This window comes from Patiria miniata, unplaced genomic scaffold, assembly GCF_015706575.1.
Source record: "Patiria miniata isolate m_02_andy unplaced genomic scaffold, ASM1570657v1 HiC_scaffold_6, whole genome shotgun sequence".
NCBI classification, from domain to species: Eukaryota; Metazoa; Echinodermata; class Asteroidea; order Valvatida; family Asterinidae; genus Patiria; species Patiria miniata.
In genome coordinates, this window is record NW_024037073.1 from 20700713 (window position 1) to 20723157 (window position 22445).

General features: G+C 38.2%; 2 protein-coding genes across 3 annotated transcripts; one reads left to right on the forward strand and one right to left on the reverse strand.

Moving 5' to 3' along the window:
* The first annotated feature begins 5099 nt into the window (after window positions 1-5099).
* LOC119743478 lies at window positions 5100-9784 on the forward strand. Of its 2 annotated transcripts, none has more exons than XM_038219896.1 (3): window positions 5100-5236; window positions 5860-5938; window positions 7069-9784. In XM_038219896.1, the coding sequence occupies exons 2-3, from the start codon at window positions 5861-5863 to the stop codon at window positions 9217-9219; spliced, it is 2229 nt and encodes a 742-aa protein (XP_038075824.1). In that variant the 5' UTR covers window positions 5100-5236; window position 5860; the 3' UTR covers window positions 9220-9784. The 2 variants fall into 2 exon arrangements, with proteins under 2 accessions (XP_038075824.1, XP_038075825.1); XM_038219897.1 differs by having other exon boundaries at window positions 5112-5255.
* A 1466-nt stretch (window positions 9785-11250) lies between these two features.
* Window positions 11251-13318, reverse strand: LOC119743612. The gene is made up of 2 exons (XM_038220025.1): window positions 12098-13318; window positions 11251-11700 (listed from the first exon to the last, which is right to left on the reverse strand). Exons 1-2 carry the CDS (start codon window positions 12899-12901, stop codon window positions 11368-11370), a joined length of 1137 nt encoding a protein of 378 aa, XP_038075953.1. The 5' UTR covers window positions 12902-13318; the 3' UTR covers window positions 11251-11367.
* Window positions 13319-22445: the final 9127 nt, after the last annotated feature.

Sequence of the window (22445 nt, forward strand, 5' to 3'; positions counted from 1 at the left end):
TTTTCTTTTTAAGAAAATCGGAGCCCCCCCCCCAAAAAAAAATACAAATAAACGATTTTCCTCAGGCCTTGACATTTCTTGAAGTGATTCGACAACACTTGCAGAATGCAGACGATTCACTTCGTCTTAAATTATTTAGCCTGCAGACTTCAAAAGAACATGGAAAAAATGGTGGTTAAAGTGTATGCAAAGTGTATATACAAATTAAGTATATATGACCGCAGTTACCACACATTATACTGGGACTCAAAAGTGAAGCCAATCACATCCGCGCGAGCTCGATTTACACCATAAACAAACCCACACACACACACACAAACGGGATGATAATGGAGAAAATACGAATTGAACTAAAATCACCAATTACATTACATGGTAAAAGAAAGAAAATACCAGGAGAGGGGCAAAACGAAAAGGATATTATTAATGATGATGGAAGCAAAAAAAAATAACGACAATAACATCAACCAAAATGGGGTGGGGTGGGGGTAGGGGCTGCTTGGGGCCAAGGGCGGATCCAGGGGGGGGGGGCAAAGGGGGCCATGCCCCCCCCCCCCCAAAAAAAAAAACCGAAAGCAATTTTTTTAATTTTTTTATATGACATCGCAAAAAAGGCAGGCAATGAGTACACCACCATCTTTTCCTCAAAAAAACATTGGTTAAAGTGGTCAGAAATTGCCTCAGATCGCACCACAGAGCATATAGAATCCAAAAAAATTTCGGGGCCCTTAAGCGGGCCCCGAACCCCACGCCGTAATTTTTTTGACCCACTTTTTGGGAGGACCAAATTTGTTTTTAGCCCCCCCCCCCAAAAAAAATTGTGTTCTGGATCCGCCCTTGCTTGGGGCAGGCTGTCCCCTAATGAAATTCAATTTATTTTATTTTCTTTGTTTGCAAGGCAAATTTCTGGGTAGAAATGTATGTTTTAATAGTAAACATGACTTTTTTTGGCTCGCTCGCTCCGCTCGCTCGCAAAATAACAAATTTCATTTTTTTTTTCACCCGGGGGCTGTCATCAGCACCTTCTAATTTTGGGGTTCATTTTCAACTAACATCAACAGTGACTTTAAATTCTATATTTGATAGAAAAAAAAAAGTATTATCAAAATTAAAAAATAAACATTGTGAATTTTGCTCTTAATGGCTTAAAATACTCATGATGTAGGAGAGAACATCTAAAATCGTAGAGCTTCCAGTGCCCTCAACCCTGCCTGCAAGGGATTTCGCGCTTCAGTCTCGTTATGTGTGCAACGCGCACAAAGTTTTTGTGCCCCCCCTTTTTGAAAATCCTGGATCCGCCCCTGGGTTCAAATCCAGGGTGGGAATTTTATATTTTAAAATTTGATTTCTTTTGGGGTAAATTGAAACTTTATAGTTAATTTCGTCACCACTAAAAAGTGTGAAATTATGCTTAGTGCCGTGGTTCAGACTGCTGACGCTAAATCTGGAGGTTGCGGGTTCAAATCCAGGGTGGGAATTTTACATTTTAAAATTTTTTTCTTTTTGGGTAAATTGAAACTTTATAGTTAATTTTGTCACCACAAAAAGCATGAAATCATGCTTTGTGCAGTGGTTCTGACTACTGACTCTAAATCTGAAGGTTGTGGGTTCAAATCCAGGGTTGGAATTTTACATTTTAACATTTTATTTCTTTTTGGGTAAATTGAAACTTTATAGTCAATTTCGTAACCACTCAAAAGTGTGAAATTATGCTTAGTCCAATGGTACCGACTGCCGACTCTAAATCTGGAGGTTGCGGGTTCAAATCCATGGTGGGAATTTTAAATTTTAAAATTTGATTTCTTTTGGGGTAAATTGAAACTTTATTGTTAATTTTGTAACCACTAAAAAGCATGAAATTATGCTTAGTCCAATGGTACGGACTGCCAACTCTAAATCTGGAGGTTGCGGGTTCAAATCCAGGGTGGGATTTTTATATTTTAAAATTGTATTTCTTTTGGGGTAAATTGAAACTTGATAGTTAATTTCGTAACCACTAAAAAGTGTGAAATTATGCTAAGTCCAATGGTACGGACTGCCAACTCTAAATCTGGAGGTTGCTGGTTCAAATCCAGGGTGGGAATTTGATATTTTAAATTTTTTTTCTTTTTGGGTAAATTGAAACTTTATAGTTAATTTTGTCACCACAACAAGCATGAAATCAAGCTTTGTGCAGTGGTTCAGACTACTGACTCTAAATCTGAAGGTTGTGGGTTCAAATCCAGGGTTGAAATTTTACATTTTAACATTTTATTTCTTTTTGGGTAAATTGAAACTTTATAGTTAATTTTGTAACCACTAAAAAGTGTGAAATTATGCTTAGTCCAATGGTACGGACTGCCGACTCTAAATCTGGGGGTTGTGGGTTCAAATCCAGGGTGGGAATTTTATATTTTAAAATTTGATTTCTTTTGGGGTAAATTGAAACTTTATAGTTAATTTCGTCACCACTAAAAAGTGTGAAATTATGCTTAGTGCTGGGTTCAGACTGCTGACTCTAAATCTGGAGGTTGCGGGTTCAAATCCAGGGTGGGAATTTTACATTTTAAAATTTTTTTCTTTTTGGGTAAATTGAAACTTTATAGTTAATTTTGTCACCACAAAAAGCATGAAATCATGCTTTGTGCAGTGGTTCTGACTACTGACTCTAAATCTGGAGGTTGTGGGTTCAAGTCAAGGGTTGGAATTTTACATTTTAACATTTTATTTCTTTTTGGGTAAATTGAAACTTTATAGTCAATTTCGTAACCACTCAAAAGTGTGAAATTATGCTTAGTCCAATGGTACGGACTGCGGACTCTAAATCTGGAGGTTGCTGGTTCAAATCCAGGGTGGGAATTTGATATTTTAAAATTTTATTTCTTTTGGTGTAAATTGAAACTTTATAGTTAATTACGTAACCACAAATAGCATGAAATCATGCTTAGTGCAGTGGTTCAGACTGTTGACTCTAAAACTGACGGTTGTGGGTTCAAATCCAGGGTGGGAATTTTAAATTTTAAAATTTGATTTGTTTTGGGGTAAATTGAAACTTTATAGTTAATTTTGTAACCACTAAAAAGTGTGAAATTATGCTTAGTCCAATGGTACGGACGGCCAACTCTAAATCTGGAGGTTGCTGGTTCAAATCCAGGGTGGGAATTTGATATTTTAAATTTTTTTTCTTTTTGGGTAAATTGAAACTTTATAGTGAATTTTGTCACCACAAATAGCATGAAATCATGCTTTGTGCAGTGGTTCAGACTACTGACTCTAAATCTGAAGGTTGTGGGTTCAGATCCAGGGTTGAAATTTTACATTTTAACATTTTATTTCTTTTTGGGTAAATTGAAACTTTACAGTCAATTTCGTAACCACTCAAAAGTGTGAAATTATGCTTAGTCCAATGGTACGGACTGCTGACTCTAAATCTGAAGGTTGTGGGTTCAAATCCAGGGAGGGAATTTTACACTTTAACATTTTATTTCTTTTGGGGTAAATTGAAACTTTAAAGTTAATTTCGTAACCACAAAAAGCATGAAATCATGCTTAGTGCAGTGGTTCAGACTGTTGACTCTAAAACTGGAGGTTGCGGGTTCAAATCCAGGGTGGGAATTTTACATTTTAAATTTTTTTCTTTTTGGGTAAATTGAAACTTTATAGTTAATTTTGTCACCACAAAAAGCATGAAATCATGCTTTGTGCAGTGGTTCTGACTACTGACTCTAAATCTGATTGTTGTGGGTTCAAATCCAGGGTTGGAATTTTACATTTTAACATTTTATTTCTTTTTGGGTAAATTGAAACTTTATAGTCAATTTCGTAACCACTCAAAAGTGTGAAATTATGCTTAGTGCAGTGGTTCAGACTGTTGACTCTTAGACTAACGGTTGTGGGTTCAAATCCAGGGTGGGAATTTTGAATTTAAAAATTTGATTTCTTTTGGGGTAAATTGAAACTTTATAGTTAATTTTGTAACCACTTAGAAGTGTGAAATTATGCTTAGTCCAATGGTATGGACTGCCGACTGTAAATCTGGGGGTTGTGGGTTCAAATCCAGGGTGGAACTTTTATATTTTACAATTTTATTTCTTTTGGGGTAAATTGAAACTTTATAGTTAATTTTGTAACCACTAAAAAGTGTGAAATTATGCTTAGTCCAATGGTACGGACTGCCGACTCTAAATCTGGGGGTTGTGGGTTCAAATCCAGGGTGGGAATTTTATATTTAAAAATTGTATTTCTTTTGGGGTAAATTGAAACTTTATAGTTAATTTCGTAACCACTAAAAAGTGTGAAATTATGCTTAGTCCAATGGTACGGACTGCCAACTCTATATCTTACGGAAGCCGGATAGTGCCAGTCCCTAAGGGATGAATATATTTTTTGCAAACACGTCAGAATTTTTTTGTACATCGCCGCCACTTAATATGCGGCGGCCGCAACTTAATATGTGGCGGCCGCAACTTATTATGTGGCGGCCGCAACTTATTATGTCGCGGCCGCAACTTATTATGTGGCGGCCGCAACTTATTATGTGGCGGCCGCAACTTATTATGTCGCGGCCGCAACTTATTATGTCGCGGCCGCAACTTATTATGTCGCGGCCGCAACTTATTATGTGGCGGCCGCAACTTATTATGTCGCGGCCGCAACTTATTATGTGGCGGCCGCAACTTATTATGTGGCGGCCGCAACTTATTATGTCGCGGCCGCAACTTATTATGTGGCGGCCGCAACTTAATATGTGGCGGCCGCAACTTATTATGTCGCGGCCGCAACTTATTATGTGGCGGCCGCAACTTATTATGTGGCGGCCGCAACTTATTATGTGGCGGCCGCAACTTATTATGTCGCGGCCGCAACTTATTATGTGGCGGCCGCAACTTAATATGTGGCGGCCGCAACTTAATAACTGGCGGCCGCAACTTAATATGTGGCGGCCGCAACTTATTATGTGGCGGCCGCAACTTATTATGTCGCGGCCGCAACTTATTATTTGGCGGCCGCAACTTATTATGTCGCGGCCGCAACTTATTATGTGGCGGCCGCAACTTATTATGTCGCGGCCCGCAACTTATTATGTGGCGGCCCGCAACTTAATATCTCGTGTTCACCACGTGGTCTCGACAGCCAGTGGGGACCGGGCGTGCACGGTCTTGTCTGTCAGTCCGATCGATCGTATTGATGCTACCACTTGTATGTAAAGGCGACACTGGGGACGCGTACATTTGCACTTGGTAGCAAGCCTCGTCAGGTGAGATCAAGCCCATACTGTATGTTACTAACATTAACATCTTAAATTCGTTTTGTACCAGGCATTTTGGATGTGCCTTGTAAATGTACGTGTCATCAGTCAAATTGAGGCACTTGGCCTAGGTAGCTGTAGGCCTTCATTGCACATTGTTTTGCTCTTGTAATTATTGACAGCTATGTTTCCTTTTTCTTTACCAAGTTTAAGTTGTAAATCTCTTTCGGCTTCCGGCCCTTATTTTGATTTTCATGACCTGAAATTTGTATCCTAGTGGAGACCCGGGTATAATATGGAACAAAAGATTGTAAAGGTCGACACAAGGAAATTTCTGAAGGTGACTAGGTATCCACCAGGATTTCACGAAATAGATTATTTTGATTTTACTCATAAACTAGGAATTTCCAAGTGTGTTGATCCGTCGCAAATTGAAGTATTTTATATATTAAAGGGACATTGGGTCGAAGTTTCAACCCAGGAGAGTGATTCTGGTTAGAACAGCAGCATTTTGAAATTCGATTTCCACACTATTTTCTATTTGTACACGAGAACAAACAAAGCAATGTCTCCACAAGGATACAAATTTGAGAATGCGCGTTTGCAAAATTAATTTTGTTTGCACATTTCAGCATGTCTGAGCGGCTGTGGGGTGTACTTAAAGCCCGAGGTGTGCAGCGTGACACATTGGAAAAAATGCAGAACGAAAAGGTAAGGGTGCTCAGCAGAATTCCTGGAGGGACCTAATCCAATTATCCAAGCGGTATAGATTTTACTTTAATACCTCCACTTTATTTCCTTATAACAAAAGTGAAATTCTAATGAGAAATCATGATATCAACGTGGAAAATATGTTACGTTTCTTAGGAAAACCTTTTTAGACGCTATCCATAGGGTTTTTGTATATGGTCCTAAAAATGTGGGTGTGTGTGTGTGGGGGGGGGGGGGGCATTAATTTCATTCAAATATACAGGGTGTCCCAAAATAAATGGTGCAAGTGCCAGTAGTTCACACATGGGTGATTTCTTCTCATGTGTGAACTACTGGCAGCGTTTGGGCTTAGAAGCATTCATACTCTAAAAGTGGCACAAACTTGATTTTAGGTGTTTGTGGTTAATCAAACATATCTCTACATGAACTAAAGCAAATACGATGAAAGAAGCGGCATTTCGAAGCTAATGAAGTAATCATGAAGATGATATAAACATCTGTAGCAAATATTGAATGGTTAATGGGTAACGTGGCGCGTTTCACTTGCACCATTTTTTGGGACACCCTGTATGTTGTTTAATTGAGTCTTGATAAAAAAAAAAGACGTTTCTTTTCCTCAACGGTGGCTCTTGAGAATTTTCTTAAAGCTGTCCTGACCGTTCTTCTTAATTCGTAAAGTGATCGGGTACGACCCGGTCGCAATTTTGAATGCCAATTCATATTAATTGTTGTCTAGGTTAAGGTCAAAGTTGGTCAACTATACTGTTTATGGTTGAAGTGAATTTCCACACATAAAAGTGTGACATTTTACATTTGGAATAACATCAAAGGATATTATATACCTGGCAGTTAAGACCGCCCAATCAGAAAAGCAAAGCACCAGAGACCCTTTGCGCAAACTTTGACTATGACCTGACCTCAATTTAGTCCACCAAAACCTGACACCCAACTGCTGTCGATTATTTTGGACCCACAGCACACAATTTGTGCTTGAATTCCGCATGTCACATTTTTTTTCTTAAGTCACGGGACTAAGTCTTCCTTGTCAGTCCTTCTAGTCGGAGTATATCAATGCCTAGAAAAGATTCTTGTTTTTACTTTTTGTTTGTTTGTTTGTTTGTATGTTTCAGATTGACGAGGATGTCATTATTGAAATGACGGATGAAGAACTCAGCGAGTACATTCCTCGTAAGGGTGACCGAGTTGTCGTTAAGGCTTTCGTCCGGAAGGAGAACAGTGAAACTCAAACTCAGAAGAGGAAGTTTACACTGCTCGAGAGCTTGAGGTCCCGAATGGCAGGAAAGTCAGGGAAAAAAACAGCCAGACTTGTAAGTGACAGCGAGGAAGAATATGAGAGTTCTGCCCCCGGGCCAAGTGACGGCGGTCAGTCAAACAGCACGCAGAAATCAGCAGAAACAAAGAGGGGCCCGAGAGGCAAGAAAGCGAAAGAGGCATCAACAAGTTCAAGGTCCCTAATAGTCGGGTTCTCTGTTTACGAGGCTACAGAGTCCAGGTACAAGCAGGTACGCGCCCCCATGGGTGGGGGGATACGTCACATTACTGTCGACAAAAATACACCCAAAAGAAAATTGCTACATACCCTTTGCCCCTTGTTTTTTCAAGATGGAAAAAACTGTCATGGTTCGCTCGGGGACTTCCAGTTAGATGTCTCCACAGATGTGCATGGTAGCCAACCCGTTCACGAGAACGAGACTATTCAACATTTGATCGACAGACTTGGTCTAAAACACGTACGATGCTATCTCCTGGCCAAATCAGTAGACCTGGATGAAGATAAGTCAGCAAGTGACCCTGCAGAAGACAGCCTGGAAGATCTACCTGATATGTTTGCTCACAGACGTCGGAGAGGAGAGGAAAACCTCATGCCAACAGCCATTGATTCGAGCCAAGAGGAGGTACCGAGCACAAGTGACGGCCACCACATTTCTCATGGGCAACCTAACTCGGAGCGATACCGTCCGTTGAATCAAGGTGATGAGATGACAGTTGACAATGAAGTCATCGTGCAGACTGCTGATGACTCATCGCCCTCCAACAACCCACTGTTGTCCGAAGCTGCTGAAGACCGCGTTGAATTAGATGTCCAGTCAGTATTTGCTGCAACGTTGGACTCGGATGCTGTGAATCTCACTCCACCAACCTATAACATTCCTGACGAATTCATTCAAGAGGACCAACTGGCTCGATTAAACGACGACGACTCCGGTATCATTCAGTTTGGCCCCTTCCCAGCAGCAGTGGAACTGGACTTAAATGCAACACAGCCATTGGTAAAAGAAATAAAAGTGCACCGTGGCAACGTTTGTCAAGAAATGGTAACATTTTTCTCGAAAGAGGAGAACGTCAACCTGAGAGGAACAACCTTCGAAGTGAAGATGCTGAAGTCAGATGGAAGCACAGAGATGGCTGAAGACAACGGAGGAGTCTTGAGGGATGCACTTACTGAGTTTTTCGACAGCTTTTATTTGCAGTACACAATCGGCAACTCGGTAGCCGTACCGGTATTACGCCATGACATGACCAAGGTCCATTGGTCGGCAGTGGGAGAAGTAATCCGCTTAGCATTCAGACAGGAGGGAATATTGCCGGTCAGGCTTGCTCTGCCTTTCATGCAACTGGCATTTTTTGGGACACCCGATGACCCACTAGACGCGTTCATGCAATTGCTCCCGGATGTCGACCGATTGCTGCTTGAAGATGCAATGAGGAGTGTTTCATCTGTCGATGCAGATGACTTGATGGATTTCATGGAACGACACGATGCCAGACGAAACCTTACAGACGAGAACATCGAGAAATCACTTACCGAGATGGCAAATAAGGAGATGCTTCAAGTACCACTATTTGTGGCGCTGTGTTGGCGACCAAAGCTGAAATCTCTCGGCCTCTCACGACTCCAGCTCCGTCAGATTTATGACAACCTGAAGCCATCAACCAGGAAGGTATTGAACATATTGGAATTTCCCAAACCAATGAACACAGAAGAAGGCGCCTTGAGTTCCTCACTTAAGAGACTGGTGAGGGAGATGGATCAGAATCTGCTCGGCCTGTTCTTGCGATTTTGCACAGGGTCCGACCTCGCGGTCAGAGAGAAGATCACCACCAGGTTCACCGAGTCAGAGATTCGCTGCCCCACAGCACACACATGTGGGTGTGTTCTGAACATTCCGCGCTCGTATGCGGCACTGCCTTATATCACATTGAAGTCAGAATTCACCACCCTCCTTCGCAACAGATACTGGCAAATGGACATCATCTAAAAGCCGTGTCACCCTTCTTCTATTTCATTAACAGACAACCTATATCAATCCCCATACATGCACTCTTGTTTCACTGCAGTAGTAGTTAATTAGGTGATTTGGAAGTGTGCTTTATGTTATACATGATTTGTATATTGTATTATGTACGTGCTTGAAACGAAAAGTCATTTTGTTCTTTTTGTATCATCATGAGGAGAAGTAACCTTCAGTATAACCTTCAGTAACAGTTGCATTGCCATAATTTTTGTTCATGATCTATTATGATGAGAAGTATCCATCAGTAACAGTTGTATTTTTTTCATTTGCGCTGCCATTTTGTTCATTATGTATTATGATGAGAAGTATCCATCAGTAACAGTTGTATTTTTTTCATTTGCGCTGCCATTTTGTTCATGATGTATTATGAGGAGATGTATCCTGCAGTAACAGTTGTATTTTTTTCATTTGCGCCGCCATTTTGGTTGAGGAGAAGTAACCTTCAGTATAACCTTCAGTCAGAGTTGTATTGCCATAATTTTGGTTCTTTTTTAAGTAGGCCTATCCTTCAGTAACAGTTATATTTTTAATTTGCATTGCCATTTTGTTCTTTTATGTTTTAAGAGAAATATCCTTCAGTAACAGTTGTATTTTTCATTTGCATTGCCATTTTGTTCTTTTATGTTTTAAGAGAAATATCCTTCAGTAACAGTTGTATTTTTCAATTGCGTTGCCATTTTGTTCTTTATGTGTTTTAACGAGGACAAGTATTCTTCATAAACAGTGACATTTCCCATTTGTATTGTAGTGAAATAACCTTTTTAAATCCCAAATTCTGTTCATGGGATATACATTCTTTTATGTGGTGTTCTGTAGTTGTAGTATTTTGAAATGATTTTTTTGTTACTGTATAAGATTCGCTAATCCCAAAGGCTGGCACTACTGTTATAATTTTTTTTCCTTTTTTTTCCATCCCACAAAACATATTTTGTTGATATTGCTTCTTTCCTACGATGCAAAGGTTTCCTTTGAATGATGTGTCCCTCATAAATAAGTTCATACGAGATTTAGTTGTAGATTTTACATACGTCACAAAATCCTAATTATAAAGCACTTTAATTTGGCGATGCATATTCCGCGTCCTGTACAAATTGTGCAAAGGTAACTCGCCCAAAATGTAAATTAGTTCCGTTGAAATACAAATTCAACAGGAAAAGCAAATCGTACCTTTTCGATTTTCCAAAGACGTTTTGCTCACACATTTGGATTATATTTGTCCCAAATTTCATTGCATAATTATATTGGTGACTGAGGTGTTACATTTGCAGGCAGTTGCTCGTGTTAGATATTGTTGAAGTTTTGATATAGCGTTTTGGTTTTGCTCGTTGAAATTATAAAAAAAGTGAAGTGTTTATTTAATCGTTTTTAATTAAAAAGTGACGTGGATTGTAATAAAAGTAGTTTTTGCCAGGCAATTAAACTGGGAATCACAGAAAATTTCCGTTAGAAATGTTGGTTTCACTCTGTATATTCATTTGTGGTTAGTTTGAACATTCTTTGAACAATGCAGTTTTCCAAAAGTGCTGCAATCAAATATATAAAAAAAAACCTGGAAATAGACTTATACATAAACAAAACTAAGAAATAGGTAAGAATGTAATTAGTAGTGTAATCTACATAGATTTGTCTGTACGTCATTCATGGCATTCGAGTATGTTCTAAGAATGGGTCCAGGGGTGCAGACATGGTGTACTTCGCCTTATTTGCTGGGGTTGCTCAGCAGAAGGTCCCTCACCCCCACCAACACACCCAAACCTGTTGCTTGATATTTTAATAACGTCTGGCTGGGCTGAGTGGGATATCGGCTATTTTTTTTTTGACGTTGGCTGTTTATCCTTGACGTTGGCTGTTTATCCTACTCAATTACTTCAATAATTCCATGTACTTGATTTCAGAAAACTGACAACTTAGTACACCAATTTCAACTTTAAGAGGTTCATTAATGGCCTTTTTGTAATTGATGTCTACTTCGTGACATGTGCTTCTTCTTTACAAATTGGAGGTTTTCATATAACATCAATAATTCATCTCATTACTGATCCACAAGTCGTTTCTGGGCAGCAGGTATCACCGACACTGACAGTATTGTGAGAAACTATATAGGTCTATATATTACTGTTCCAGATCCTGTCGAATGGCATCACGCAGCGCGTGGTATAGCTGCAGTGCCTGCTCTACATTGCCAGGATGTTCCAAAGAATGTTCAGTCATGTAAATAATGAAGAGTTCAAATAACTCCTCGTCACACGGAAGGCCATCCCTGAAGGTACACTCGGTGCAGCAGGCTTCGATATGTTCCTGGTCAACTGGCTTCAAGTAGTCACGTCGGCCAAACAATTCTGGCATGGAGAAGAGAACTACAGGTCTTCCGTTGGGAACGTTCTGATTCTTTGAACGTCGTATGCGATGGCAGTTCCAGACAGACGACATCCTATCAAGATCATTCTATTACAAAAAAATGACAAATAAGAAATTTAGGCTATATCACATCTTTTACTCACATTCGGTATGTTCGAGTATCATAACTTTTGATTGAATTATACATTAGAATTAGTAGTCAAAATTGCAGCAGCCATACACATACTTAAGACTTTCACAATGACAATCAATAATTTTGGAACTCCATTTAGTGGTATTAAGTGGGTTTTCTATATTTATTTTCCTTTTTGAGAGAGAGAGAGGGATATCCAGTCATATGGAAAGGGTAAAGTGCACGGCATTACTTTACACCGTCCTCACAGTTAAGACAGGCTTTGCACCATATTAGATTTTTCCACATTGACCTAATTTCGGCATACATGCATGAGGATGACGAACAGCAAATTGAAATAATTCAACACACCTGGACCAAACTCATAAAGCAGAATTGGACAAGACCTGTGTCTAGAGAGTCTCCTGTGAAATCGCCAACATCCTTCAATGTCTTCAGAGCATCAATCCAAAATTGTGTGCATTCTTTACGCAGCATACACCAAAAAGCCTCTATCCGCTGATTGTGAGTACTTTTCCCATATATGAAGCTATTCTGCTCCGACAAGAACTCTTGCATCATCGCCACACGCCCGTTCTCGGTTCCCATGTCTCCTCTGATCATACTTGGACATCCCTCCATAGCGCTCACTGCTTCCATGTAATATCCAGCAATCACCTTAGGATCGCTGCTCGTGCGATATACGTTTAGCCAAACTATCTGACGCGAAAACCCATCAATGCACCCATTGATGCGCAACCCATACGTCTTAAGTTTGTCATAGGAGTCCAGGTGCCACAAGTAGTTGGGTCCCCTTGCGAAGTATTCCCTTCTTATGAGCCTGCCTCTTCTCCGAAGTTGCAGACCATCAGGATCTAGGATCTTCATAACGGCATAAACCGTGTCTCGTTGAACGACTTTGCCAGCTTGCAGACATTTCAAATGCATCCATCTGTATCCATGCATAATTCCACTTTCATTGATCTGATCAAAAATGAAGTCAGCGACTTCCAGAATGTCAGTGAAGTGTTTGCGTCGAAACAGACGTTGCTGACGCAAGCGTCTTTTCAGTGTCCTAAGACTTATGACGATTCGGTGGTTTAGAGCAAGCGCATACAAAATTTCCGTGTAGCTGAGACCCAAATGGAAATACGTGGCTATAATATCTTGATCCATAGCTTATCTGTGTGAGCAAAATAATACAACATGTATACTACATACACATTTTGAACACCATACCGTGAAAATATTAGTGTTTAGTAGCAAAAATCAGCCGCTTTGTCATAATCACAGGCAGAGTCGAGACAATCAGGGGCCTCATGCATTATGCATGATAACACTACGGTACTAAAGGCTATTAAAAGCAATACATCTCATCTGCCAAAAGCTTTGGCAATATTGGCCTACAGGGAGGGATTTTTCATTACCTGGCGTTATTAGAACTAAGCAAACCAAAAATTAAAGCGGGAACAGCGAGCTCACCTGTGAAGATTTCCTTCTCCAAAGCTTCGAGTCTTTGGTCTGACTGATAGCGTCAGATAATTCAGATGATTAAGTGGCGGCTGCGAGATATTAAGTTGCGGCCGCCAGTTATTAAGTTGCGGCCGCCACATATTAAGTTGCGGCCGCCAGATATTAAGTTGCGGCCGCCAGTTATTAAGTTGCGGCCGCCAGTTATTAAGTTGCGGCCGCCAGTTATTAAGTTGCGGCCGCCAGTTATTAAGTTGCGGCCGCCACATATTAAGTTGCGGCCGCCAGTTATTAAGTTGCGGCCGCCAGTTATTAAGTTGCGGCCGCCACATAATAAGTTGCGGCCGCCACATAATAAGTTGCGGCCGCCACATAATAAGTTGCGGCCGCCACATAATAAGTTGCGGCCGCCACATAATAAGTTGCGGCCGCCACATAATAAGTTGCGGCCGCCACATAATAAGTTGCGGCCGCCACATAATAAGTTGCGGCCTCCACATAATAAGTTGCGGCCGCCACATAATAAGTTGCGGACGCCACATAATAAGTTGCGGCCGCCACATATTAAGTTGCGGCCGCCAGTTATTAAGTTGCGGCCGCCACATATTAAGTTGCGGCCGCCACATAATAAGTTGCGGCCGCGACATAATAAGTTGCGGCCGCGACATAATAAGTTGCGGCCGCGACATAATAAGTTGCGGCCGCGACATAATAAGTTGCGGCCGCCACATAATAAGTTGCGGCCGCGACATAATAAGTTGCGGCCGCGACATAATAAGTTGCGGCCGCCACATAATAAGTTGCGGCCGCCACATAATAAGTTGCGGCCGCCACATAATAAGTTGCGGCCGCCACATAATAAGTTGCGGCCGCCACATATTAAGTTGCGGCCGCCAGTTATTAAGTTGCGGCCGCCACATATTAAGTTGCGGCCGCCACATAATAAGTTGCGGCCGCGACATAATAAGTTGCGGCCGCCACATAATAAGTTGCGGCCGCGACATAATAAGTTGCGGCCGCCACATAATAAGTTGCGGCCGCCACATAATAAGTTGCGGCCGCGACATAATAAGTTGCGGCCGCCACATAATAAGTTGCGGCCGCCGCATATTAAGTGGCGGCGATGTACAAAAAAATTCTGACGTGTTTGCAAAATATATATTCATCCCTTAGAGACCTGGCACTATCCGGCTTCCGTAATATCTGGAGTCTGCTGGTTCAAATCCAGGGTGGGAATTTGATATTTTAATTTTTTTTTCTTTTTGGGTAAATTGAAACTTTATAGTTAATTTTGTCACCACAAAAAGCATGAAATCATGCTTTGTGCAGTGGTTCAGACTACTGACTCTAAATCTGAAGGTTGTGGGTTCAAATCCAGGGTTGAAATTTTACATTTTAACATTTTATTTCTTTTTGGGTAAATTGAAACTTTATAGTCAATTTCGTAACCACTCAAAAGTGTGAAATTATGCTTATTCCAATGGTACGGACTGCCGACTCTAAATCTGGAGGTTGCTGGTTCAAATCCAGGGTGGGAATTTGATATTTTAAAATTATATTTCTTTTGGGGTAAATTGAAACTTTATAGTTAATTTCGTAACCACAAAAAGCATGAAATCATGCTTAGTGCAGTGGTTCAGACTGTTGACTCTAAAACTGACGGTTGTGGGTTCAAATCCAGAATGGGAATTTTAAATTTTAAAATTTGATTTCTTTTGGGGTAAATTGAAACTTTATAGTTAATTTTGTAACCACTCAAAAGTGTGAAATTATGCTTAGTCCAATGGTACGGACTGCCGACTCTAAATCTGGGGGTTGTGGGTTCAAATCCAGGGTGGGAATTTTATATTTAAAAATTGTATTTCTTTTGGGGTAAATTGAAACTTTATAGTTAATTTCGTAACCACTAAAAAGTGTGAAATTCTGCTTAGTCCAATGGTACGGACTGCCAACTCTAAATCTGGAGGTTGCGGGTTCAAATCCAGGGTGGGATTTTTATATTTTAAAATTGTATTTCTTTTGGGGTAAATTGAAACTTTATAGTTAATTTCGTAACCACTAAAAAGTGTGAAATTATGCTTAGTCCAATGGTACGGACTGCCAACTCTAAATCTGGAGTTTGCTGGTTCAAATCCAGGGTGGGAATTTGATATTTTAAAATTTGATTTCTTTTGGGGTAAATTGAAACTTTATAGTTAATTTCGTTACCACAAAAAGCATGAAATCATTCTTAGTGCAGTGGTTCAGACTGTTGACTCTAAAACTGACGGTTGTGGTTTCAAATCCAGGGGGGGGAATTTTATATTTTAAAATTGTATTTCTTTTGGGGTAAATTGAAACTTTATAGTCAATTTCGTAACCACTCAAAAGTGTGAAATCATGCTTAGTGCCGTGGTTCAGACTGTTGACTCTAAAACTGACGGTTGTGGGTTCAAATCAAGGGTGGGAAATTTAAATTTTAAAATTTAATTTCTTTTTGGGTAAATTGAAATTTTATAGTGAATTTTGTCACCACAAAAAGCATGAAATCATGCTTTGTGCAGTGGTTCAGACTACTGATGCTAAATCTGAAGGTTGTGGGTTCAAATCCAGGGTGGGAATTTTACATTTTAACATTTTATTTCTTTTTGGGTAAATTGAAACTTTATAGTTAATTTTGTCACCACAAAAAGCATGAAATCATGCTTTGTGCAGTGGTTCTGACTACTGACTCTAAATCTGAAGTTTGTGGGTTCAAATCCAGGGTTGGAATTTTACATTTTAACATTTTATTTCTTTTTGGGTAAATTGAAACTTTATAGTCAATTTCGTAACCACTCAAAAGTGTGAAATTATGCTTTGTCCAATGGTACGGCCTGCCGACTCTAAATTTGGAGGTTGCGGGTTCAAATCGATGGTGGGAATTTGATATTTTAAAATTGTATTTCTTTTGGGGTAAATTGAAACTTTATAGTTAATTTCGTAACCACAAAAAGTATGAAATCATGCTTGGTGCAGTAGTTCAGACTGTTGACTCTAAAACTGACGGTTGTGGGTTCAAATCCAGGGTGGGAATTTTAAATTTTAAAATTTGATTTCTTTTGGGGTAAATTGAAACTTTATAGTTAATTTTGTAACCACTCAAAAGTGTGAAATTATGCTTAGTCCAATGGTACGGACTGCCGACTCTAAATCTGGGGGTTGTGGGTTCAAATCCAGGGTGGGAATTTTATATTTAAAAATTGTATTTCTTTTGGGGTAAATTGAAACTTTATAGTTAATTTCGTAACCACTAAAAAGTGTGAAATTATGCTTAGTCCAATGGTACGGACTGCCAACTCTATATCTGGAGTTTGCTGGTTCAAATCCAGGGTGGGAATTTGATATTTTAATTTTTTTTTCTTTTTGGGTAAATTGAAACTTTATAGTTAATTTTGTCACCACAAAAAGCATGAAATCATGCTTTGTGCAGTGGTTCAGACTACTGACTCTAAATCTGAAGGTTGTGGGTTCAAATCCAGGGTTGAAATTTTACATTTTAACATTTTATTTCTTTTTGGGTAAATTGAAACTTTATAGTCAATTTCGTAACCACTCAAAAGTGTGAAATTATGCTTATTCCAATGGTACGGACTGCCGACTCTAAATCTGGAGGTTGCTGGTTCAAATCCAGGGTGGGAATTTGATATTTTAAAATTTTATTTCTTTTCGGGTAAATTGAAACTTTATAGTTAATTTCGTAACCACAAAAAGCATGAAATCATGCTTAGTCCAATGGTACGGACTGCCAACTCTAAATCTGGAGTTTGCTGGTTCAAATCCAGGGAGGGAATTTTAAATTTTAAAATTTGATTTCTTTTTGGGTAAATTGAAACTTTATAGTTAATTTTGTAACCACTAAAAAGTGTGAAATTATGCTTAGTCCAATGGTACGGACTGCCGACTCTAAATCTGGGGGTTGTGGGTTCAAATCCAGGGTGGGAATTTTATATTTAAAAATTGTATTTCTTTTGGGGTAAATTGAAACTTTATAGTTAATTTCGTAACCACTAAAAAGTGTGAAATTATGCTTAGTCCAATGGTACGGACTGCCAACTCTAAATCTGGAGGTTGTGGGTTCAAATCCAGGGTGGGATTTTTATATTTTAAAATTGTATTTCTTTTGGGGTAAATTGAAACTTTATAGTTAATTTCGTAACCACTAAAAAGTGTGAAATTATGCTTAGTCCAATGGTACGGACTGCCAACTCTAAATCTGGAGTTTGCTGGTTCAAATCCAGGGTGGGAATTTGATATTTTAAAATTTGATTTCTTTTGGGGTAAATTGAAACTTTATAGTTAATTTCGTAACCACAAAAAGCATGAAATCATGCTTAGTGCAGTGGTTCAGACTGTTGACTCTAAAACTGACGGTTGTGGTTTCAAATCCAGGGGGGGGGGGAATTTTATATTTTAAAATTGTATTTCTTTTGGGGTAAATTGAAACTTTATAGTCAATTTCGTAACCACTCAAAAGTGTGAAATCATGCTTAGTGCCGTGGTTCAGACTGTTGACTCTAAAACTGACGGTTGTGGGTTCAAATCCAGGGTGGGAAATTTAAATTTTAAAATTTAATTTCTTTTTGGGTAAATTGAAATTTTATAGTGAATTTTGTCACCACAAAAAGCATGAAATCATGCTTTGTGCAGTGGTTCAGACTACTGACGCTAAATCTGAAGGTTGTGGGTTCAAATCCAGGGTGGGAATTTTACATTTTAACATTTTATTTCTTTTTGGGTAAATTGAAACTTTATAGTCAATTTCGTAACCACTAAAAAGTGTGAAATTATGCTTAGTCCAATGGTACGGACTGCTGACTCTAAATCTGAAGGTTGCGGGTTCAAATCCAGGGTGGTAATTTTACACTTTAACATTTTATTTCTGTTGGGGTAAATTGAAACTTTATAGTCAATTTCGTAACCTCTCAAAAGTGTGAAATTATGCTTAGTCCAATGGTACGGACTGCCGACTCTAAATCTGGAGGTTGTGGGTTCAAATCCAGGGTGGGAATTTGATATTTTAAAATTTTATTTCTTTTGGGGTAAATTGAAACTTTATAGTTAATTTCGTAACCACTAAAAAGTGTGAAATTATGCTTAGTCCAATGGTACAGACTGCTGACTCTAAATCTGAAGGTTGCGGGTTCAATTCCAGGTTGGGAATTTTATATTTTAAAATTGTATTTCTTTTGGGGTAAATTGAAACTTTATAGTCAATTTCGTAACCTCTCAAAAGTGTGAAATTATGCTTAGTCCAATGGTACGGACTGCCGACTCTAAATCTGGAGGTTGTGGGTTCAAATCCAGGGTGGGAATTTTAAATTTTAAAATTTTATTTCTTTTGGGGTAAATTGAAACTTTATAGTTAATTTCGTAACCACTAAAAAGTGTGAAATTATGCTTAGTCCAATGGTACAGACTGCTGACTCTAAATCTGAAGGTTGCGGGTTCAATTCCGGGTTGGGAATTTTATATTTTAAAATTGTATTTCTTTGGGGGTAAATTGAAACTTTAAAGTTAATTTTGTCACCACAAAAAGCATGAAATCATGCTTTGTGCAGTGATTCAGACTACTGACTCTCAATCTGAAGTTTGTGGGTTCAAATCCAGGGTGGGAATTTTACATTTTAACATTTTATTTCTTTTTGGGTAAATTGAAACTTTATAGTCAATTTCGTAACCACTCATCAGTGTGAAATTATGCTTAGTCCAATGGTATGGACTGCTGACTCTAAATCTGGAGGTTGCGGGTTCAAATCCAGGGTGGGAATTTTACATTTTAACATTTTATTTCTTTTTGGGTAAATTGAAACTTTATAGTCAATTTCGTAACCCCTCAAAAGTGTGAAATTATGCTTAGTCCAATGGTACGGACTGCTGACTCTAAATCTGGAGGTTGCGGGTTCAAATCCAGGGTTGGAATTTTATATTTTAAAATTGTATTTCTTTTGGGGTAAATTGAAACTTTATAGTTAATTTTGTAACCACTAAAAAATGTGAATTTATGCTGAGTCCAATGTTACGGACTGCCAACTCTAAATCTGGAGGTTGCGGGTTCAAATCCAGGGTGGGAATTTTATATTTTAAAAATATTATTTCTTTTTGGGTAAATTGAAACTTCATAGTCAATTTCGTAACCACTCAAAAGTGTGAAATTATGCTTAGTCCAATGGTATGGACTGCTGACTCTCAATCTGAAGGTTGTGGGGTTCAATTCCAGGGTGGGAATTTAACATTTTAAAAATATTATTTCTTTTTGGGTAAATTGAAACTTTATAGTCAATTTCGTAACCACTAAAAATGTGTGAAATTATGCTTAGTCCAATGGTACGGACTGCTGACTCTAAATCTGAAGGTTGCGGGTTCAAATCCAGGGTGGTAATTTTACACTTTAACATTTTATTTCTTTTGGGGTAAATTGAAACTTTATAGTCAATTTTGTAACCTCTCAAAAGTGTGAAATTATGCTTAGTCCAATGGTACGGACTGCCGACTCTAAATCTGGAGGTTGTGGGTTCAAATCCAGGGTGGGAATTTTAAATTTTTAAATTTTATTTCTTTTGGGGTAAATTGAAACTTTATAGTTAATTTCGTAACCGCTAAAAAGTGTGAAATTATGCTTAGTCCAATGGTACAGACTGCTGACTCTAAATCTGAAGGTTGCGGGTTCAATTCCAGGTTGGGAATTTTATATTTTAAAATTGTATTTCTTTTGGGGTAAATTGAAACTTTATAGTTAATTTCGTAACCACAAAAAGTATGAAATCATGCTTAGTGCAGTGGTTCAGACTGTTGACTCTAAATCTGAAGGTTGTGGGTTCAAATCCAGGGTAGGAATTTTATATTTTAAAATTGTATTTCTTTTGGGGTAAATTGAAACTTTATAGTCATTTTCGTAACCACAAAAAGTATTAAATCATGCTTAGTGCAGTGGTTCAGACTGTTGACTCTAAATCTGAAGGTTGCGGGTTCAAATCCAGGGTGGTAATTTTACACTTTAACATTTTATTTCTTTTGGGGTAAATTGAAACTTTATAGTCAATTTCGTAACCTCTCAAAAGTGTGAAATTATGCTTAGTCCAATGGTACGGACTGCCGACTCTAAATCTGGAGGTTGTGGGTTCAAATCCAGGGTGGGAATTTTAAATTTTAAAATTTTATTTCTTTTGGGGTAAATTGAAACTTTATAGTTAATTTCGTAACCACTAAAAAGTGTGAAATTATGCTTAGTCCAATGGTACAGACTGCTGACTCTAAATCTGAAGGTTGCGGGTTCAATTCCAGGTTGGGAATTTTATATTTTAAAATTGTATTTCTTTGGGGGTAAATTGAAACTTTAAAGTTAATTTTGTCACCACAAAAAGCATGAAATCATGCTTTGTGCAGTGATTCAGACTACTGACTCTCAATCTGAAGTTTGTGGGTTCAAATCCAGGGTGGGAATTTTACATTTTAACATTTTATTTCTTTTTGGGTAAATTGAAACTTTATAGTCAATTTCGTAACCACTCATCAGTGTGAAATTATGCTTAGTCAAATGGTATGAACTGCTGACTCTAAATCTGGAGGTTGCGGGTTCAAATCCAGGGTGGGAATTTTACATTTTAACATTTTATTTCTTTTTGGGTAAATTGAAACTTTATAGTCAATTTCGTAACCACTCAAAAGTGTGAAATTATGCTTAGTCCAATGGTACGGACTGCTGACTCTAAATCTGGAGGTTGCGGGTTCAAATCCAGGGTGGGAATTTTATATTTTAAAATTGTATTTCTTTTTGGGTAAATTGAAACTTTTTAGTTAATTTCGTAACCACTAAAAAGTGTGAAATTATGCTTAGTCCAATGGTACGGACTGCCAACTCTAAATCTGGAGGTTGTGGGTTCAAATCCAGGGTGGGAATTTTATATTTTAAAATTGTATTTCTTTTGGGGTAAATTGAAACTTTATAGTCATTTTCGTAACCACAAAAAGTATTAAATCATGCTTAGTGCAGTGGTTCAGACTGTTGACTCTAAATCTGAAGGTTGTGGGTTCAAATCCAGGGTAGGAATTTTATATTTTAAAATTTTATTTCTTTTGGGGTAAATTGAAACTTTATAATTAATTTTGTAACCACTAAAAAGTGTGAAATTATGCTTAGTCCAATGGTACGGACTGTCAACTTTAAACCTGGAGGTTGCGGGTTCAAATCCAGGGTGGGAATTTTATATTTTAAAACTGTATTTCTTTTGGGGTAAATTGAAACTTTATAGTTAATTTTGTCACCACAAAAAGCATGAAATCATGCTTTGTGCAGTGGTTCAGACTACTGACTCTCAATCTGAAGGTTGTGGGTTCAAATCCATGGTGGGAATTTTACATTTTAAAATTGTATTTCTTTTGGGGTAAATTGAAACTTTATAGTTAATTTTGTAACCACTAAAAAGTGTGAAATTATGCTGAGTCCAATGTTACGGACTGCCAACTCTAAATCTGGAGGTTGCGGGTTCAAATCCAGGGTGGGAATTTTATATTTTAAAAATATTATTTCTTTTTGGGTAAATTGAAACTTCATAGTCAATTTCGTAACCACTAAAAATGTGAAATTATGCTTAGTGCATTGGTTCAAAATGCTGACTCTAAATCTGAAGGTTGTGGGTTCAAATCCAGGGTGGGAATTTAACATTTTAATAATATTATTTCTTAGTCTTAGTCCAATTGTATTATGCTTAGTCCAATTTTAAATTTTAACATTTTAAAAATATTATTTCTTAGTCTTAGTCCATCGGTATTATGCTTAGTCCAATTTTAAATTTTAAAATTGTATTTCTTTTGAGGTAAATTGAAACTTTAAAGTTAATTTTGTAACCACTAAAAAGTGTGAAATTATGCTTAGTCCAATGGTACGGACTGCTGACTCTCAATCTGAAGGTTGTGGGTTCAAATCCAGGGTGGGAATTTAACATTTTAAAAATATTATTTCTTTTTGGGTAAATTGAAACTTTATAGTCAATTTCGTAACCACTAAAAATGTGAAATTATGCTTAGTGCATTGGTTCAGTATGCTGACTCTAAATCTGAAGGTTGTGGGTTCAAATCCAGGGTGGGAATTTTATATTTTAACATTTTATTTCTTTTTGGGTAAATTGAAACTTTATAGTTAATTTCGTAACCTTTAAAAAGTGTGAAATTATGCTTAGTCCAATGGTACGGACTGCAAACTCTAAATCTAGAGGTTGCGGGTTCAAATCTA